Source organism: Vigna radiata, chromosome 9 (assembly GCF_000741045.1).
Source record: "Vigna radiata var. radiata cultivar VC1973A chromosome 9, Vradiata_ver6, whole genome shotgun sequence".
NCBI lineage: Eukaryota > Viridiplantae > Streptophyta > Magnoliopsida > Fabales > Fabaceae > Vigna > Vigna radiata.
In genome coordinates, this window is record NC_028359.1 from 10,061,009 (window position 1) to 10,066,238 (window position 5,230).

General features: G+C 36.0%; 1 protein-coding gene across 1 annotated transcript; it reads left to right on the forward strand.

Moving 5' to 3' along the window:
* Positions 1-4,410: 4,410 nt before the first annotated feature.
* LOC106773290 (pentatricopeptide repeat-containing protein At1g08070, chloroplastic-like) lies at positions 4,411-5,197 on the forward strand. Its single transcript, XM_014659995.1, has 2 exons — positions 4,411-4,956; positions 5,021-5,197. The coding sequence occupies exons 1-2, from the start codon at positions 4,411-4,413 to the stop codon at positions 5,195-5,197; spliced, it is 723 nt and encodes a 240-aa protein (XP_014515481.1).
* Positions 5,198-5,230: the final 33 nt, after the last annotated feature.

A 5,230-nucleotide genomic window follows, 5' to 3' on the forward strand; every position in this document is an offset into this window, starting at 1 on the left:
ATATATATATATATATATATATATATATATATATATATATATATATATATATATATATATATTCTAATGTTATAAATAAACACAAATATCACGACAATATTTTAGAAAAATGAAATAGAATTTAGACGAGTACCAAATTTGTAGACTTTAGATCCATCCTCTTTACCATTTTCTTCATCCTTCTTTTGTTTAAACAATTTATAGTGTTCATCATTATCATATTCATTAGGAAGCACTGAAACACAAATCACGCACGGACCATGCACGCACGCACACACAGACGCCCACGCACCCACACACGCACACACCAACACACCCACACACACTCTCTAACACACACACACCCACCCACACACACCCACACATACACATAACGGAGTTATATATATTATGAAGACATAATAGAAAAATCTAATTTTTAAAATTAATAGTTTCAATATACATGTGAAGTGGTAAAGGTTTAATTCAGTCCTTACATCATACCAATGCAACTCATCTCTGAGATGGAATGCCACTCCAGCTAAGTGTTATGCTTTGTAATAATCCATTCTTGCAACTTCATGTAAGACAATTCTTCATTTATCTGTGATTTGACCAACCAATAATTCCATTGTACTTGTTCTTTGAATTATTTTAAGGATTTTCTTTTGTCGATATTTAATAGCTTTGTGCATAAATTACACTAAACAAAATAAATATGACCATATTGAAAGAAAATTGTTATAACAATACTACTTTTGATCCATTCTTACATTATCAATATGTTTTTCTTATTCTTAGTGACATGATATATAGATGCAAGATACACTTCAAGAAACTTTTTAACAATTTCTATAATTCTAGTTTTAGTTGCTATGAACATTGTTGTGTTATGGTCTTTTTTTAGTGTTCTTGCACCTTTCTTCCCCTTTTTGTACACTTACTCTACTACTTTTTGCCACATTTAAAGGACTACGTGGCATTGTAATCAATAATGTCCTATTATACTCATTGTTTGATACTTGATATGATAAGTCATATTCTACTAAAGTGTTGGCTAGTTGTTCAACGAACTTATGTTTTTTCTTTTCCTTCACATGTGGCCAATTCCTTCAAACTCTGAAATGAAACATCAAAGTAAAATGTTTATCATAATGGATAACATTTTTTAACTACAATATTGTTTGTTTAAAGTAAAGTACTTTGTGTGAAAAATGAATGTAATAATCATTCATTCAAGATAATGGAATGCGACAAAGCTTGAAAGAAATACCTGAAACCAATCGTTTCCAAAAGCTGTAGTTTATCTTTGAATTGGTTGAAATTTGTACATATATATTCCAATGTTATAAATAAACACAAATATCACTAAATTTTTTTTAGAAAAAACAAAATAGAATTTAAACTTGTACCAGATTTGCAGACTTTAGGCTCATCCTCTTTACCATTTTCTTCATCTTTCTCTTGTTTAAACAATTGACAATGTTCATCATTATCATATTCATCAGAAAGCACTGAAACACGAATCACGCACGCACGCACCAGCCACACACGGACCACGCACGCATGCACACATCCACGCGTACACAAACGAGCGCACCCACGTACGCACGCACACACAACCACACCTACCCACATACAGCACACACCCACACACACACAAGGGTTTTATATGTATATTATGAAGATATAATAGAAAGATAAGACTAAAAATTCAATAGAAAATCTAAATTTTTAAATTAATAGTTTCCATATACATGTGAAGTTGTAAAGCTTTAATTGAATACTTACATCATACCAATGCGACTCATCTTGGAGATGGAATGTCACTCCCGCTAAGTGTTCTGCTTTGTAATAATCCATTCTTGCAATTTCATGCAAGACAATTCTTCTTTTATCTGTAATTGGACCAACTAATGATTCTATTGTACTTGTCTTTGAATTATTTTAAGGATTTTCTTCTGTCGATACTTAACATCTCTGTGCATAAATTACACTAAACAAAATAACTATGACCATTTTGAAAGAAAATTGTTATAACGGTACTACTTTTGATCCATTCTTACATTGTCAATATGTTTTTCTTATTCTTAGTGACATGATATATAGATGCAAGATACACTTCAAGAAACTTTTTAACAATTTCTATAATTCCAGTTTTAGTTGCTATGAACAATGTTGTGTGTTATGGTCAATTTTTAGTGTTCTTGCACCTCTCTTCCCCTTTTTGTACACTTACTCTTCTCCTTTTTCCCACATTTAAAGGATTACGTGGCATTGTAATCAATAATGTCCTATTATACTCATTGTTTGATACTTACTATGGTAAGTCATATTTTACTAAAGTGCTGGCTAGTTGTTCAGTGAACTTATGTTTTTTGTTTTCCTTCCACTTGTGGTCAATTCCTTCAAACTCTGACATGAAACATCAAAGCAAAAAATTTATCATAATGAATAACATTTTTTAACAATAATATTGTTTGTTTAAACTAAAGTACTTTGTGTGAGACATAAATGTAATAATGATTCATTCAAGATAATGGAATGCGACAAACCTTGAAAGAAATACCTAAAATCAAGTGTTTTTAAAAGTTGTAGTTTATCTTTGAATGACTGAAATTTGTGTATATATATATATATATATATATATATATATATATATATATATATATATATATATATATATATATATATATATAATGTTATAAATAAACACAAATATCACTAACAATGTACTAGATTTGTAGACTTTAGGCTCATCCTCTTTACCATTTTCTTCATCTTTCTTTCATTTAAACAATTGAAAGTGTTCATCATTATCATACACATTAGGAAGCACAGAAACACAATTCACGCATGCATGCACACACCCACGCACTCAAGCACACACACACACGCATGCACGCACGCGCGCACCAACACACCCACGCGTACAAACACGAACTCACGCACGCACACACACTACCACACCCACCCACACACAACACACACACACCCACACACACAAGGGTTTTATATATATTATGAAGATATAATAAAAAAAATAAGACTAAAAATTCCATAGAAAATCTATGCCATCACCACCTCTCGCTCGCTTCACCTTCATCTTAAGTAAACTCTTGGCATACGAAGCCAGGAAGGTGTTTGAAGTAATCCCCGACAAAATACGACGTGTCGTACAACGCAATGGTCTCTGGCTACATCAGAAACGGGTTTTTCCGCGAGGCCATTCAGCTTTTTCGTGACCTCAAGAATAATTGTTTTGCAACCGTGAAGCCCAATAACTCTCTTCTGGCGAGTGTTCTCGGCGCGTGTGCTGCCATCAGCGCCTTTGAAGAAGGGAAATGGATTCACTCTTATGTACACCAAAACGGACAGTTAGAATATCACAAAGTTGAGCTCGGATTCACTCTTATGTACTACAAGCTCCACGAACCCAACCAAGAACCCTAATTTCTCTAATTTCCCTAATTTCGCAGATTTCTCCTCTTTTGCAGCACGACTTACCTGACCCCAAAATAGGAAACATTGTTCTGGTTTAGTCATTTATAATTATAATTCGAAAAATTATTTAAATGTTNTAATCCACCTATACACCTTAAACAGTGCCACCTGGAAGTCTCAGCTTGCCACATGTTCAAATACTTCACGGCGTCAAGTGCATTTAACGGAAAGGATTTTATTGAATCAAATTAACCAAATTAGGGACCTAATTGATCACTTCCAAAATTGGAGGACCCAATTGAAACAAACCCCCAAATATAGGGACCTCCGAACCTATTAAACCTAATCAATAATGTCTTATTATATTCATTGTTTGATACTTGCAATGATAAGTCATATTTTACTAAAATACTTTGTATGAAAAATGAATATAATAATGATTCATTCAAGACAATGGAATGCGACAGAGCTTGAAAGAAATACCTGAAGCCAAGCAGTTCCCAAAGCTGTAGTTTATCTTTGAATTGGCTGAAATTTGTACATATATTTTCTAATATTATAAATAAACACAAATATCTCTGATAATATTTTAGAAAAACCAAATAGAATTTAGACGAGTACTAGATTTGCAAACTTTAGACTCATCCTCTTTACCATTTTCTTCAAATTTCTTTCGTTTAAACAATTGAAAGTGTTCATCATTATCATATTCATTAGGAAGCACAGAAACACAAATCACACATGCACGCACACACCCACGCACTCAAGCACACACGCACACACACACATGCACGCACGCACGCAGCAACACACCCACGCATACAGACACGAACTCACGCATGCAAGCACGCACGCATACACACTCCCACACCCACCCACACACAACACACACACCCACACACACAAGGGTTTTATATATATTATGAAGATATAATAAAAAAATAAGACTAAAAATTCCTTAGAAAATCTATATTTCATAGAAAATCTATGCCATCACCACCTCTCGCTCGCTTCACCTTCATCTCAAGTAAACTCTTGGCTTTCTGCGCTCTCTCTCCCCACGCCGATCTCCGCTATGCCCATACCCTCTTCTCTTGCATCCCTTTCCCACCTCTCTTCCACTACAACACCATCATCGCCGCCTTTTCCCGCCGCTCCTCCTCCCCCTTCCTCCGAATGTTAAACGACATCGTTCGCCCCAACGCCTGCACCTTCACCCTCCTCCTCTCCAAAGCCTCCCCTTCTCTCTCCTTCATCCAACAACTCTACTCCCTCATCCTCCGACTCGGCCACCTCGTCAATCCCTACGTCGCCACCTCCCTCGTCGCCACCTACTTCAACCACGCCTGCACACGAGTCGTTCGCCGCGTGTTCAACAAAAGTCCTAACAAAAACGTTGCGTGTTGCACAAGCCTCCTCACCGGCTACTGCAACAACAGCTTGGTATACGAAGCCAGGAAGGTGTTCGAAGTAATCCCCGACAAAAAACGACGTGTCGTACAACGCAATGGTCTTTGGCTACATCAGAAACGGGTTTTTCCGCGAGGCCATTCAACTTTTTCGTGACCTCAAGAATAATTGTTTTGCAACCGTGAAGCCCAATAACTCTCTTCTGGCGAGTGTTCTCAGCGCGTGTGCTGCCATCAGCGCATTTGAAGAAGGGAAGTGGATTCACTCTTATGTACACCGAAACGGAGAGTTAGAATATCACGAAGTTGAGCTCGGATTCACTCTTATGTACTACAAGCTCCACGAACCCAACCAAGAACCCTAATTTCTCTAATTTCCCTAATTTCGCAGATTTCTC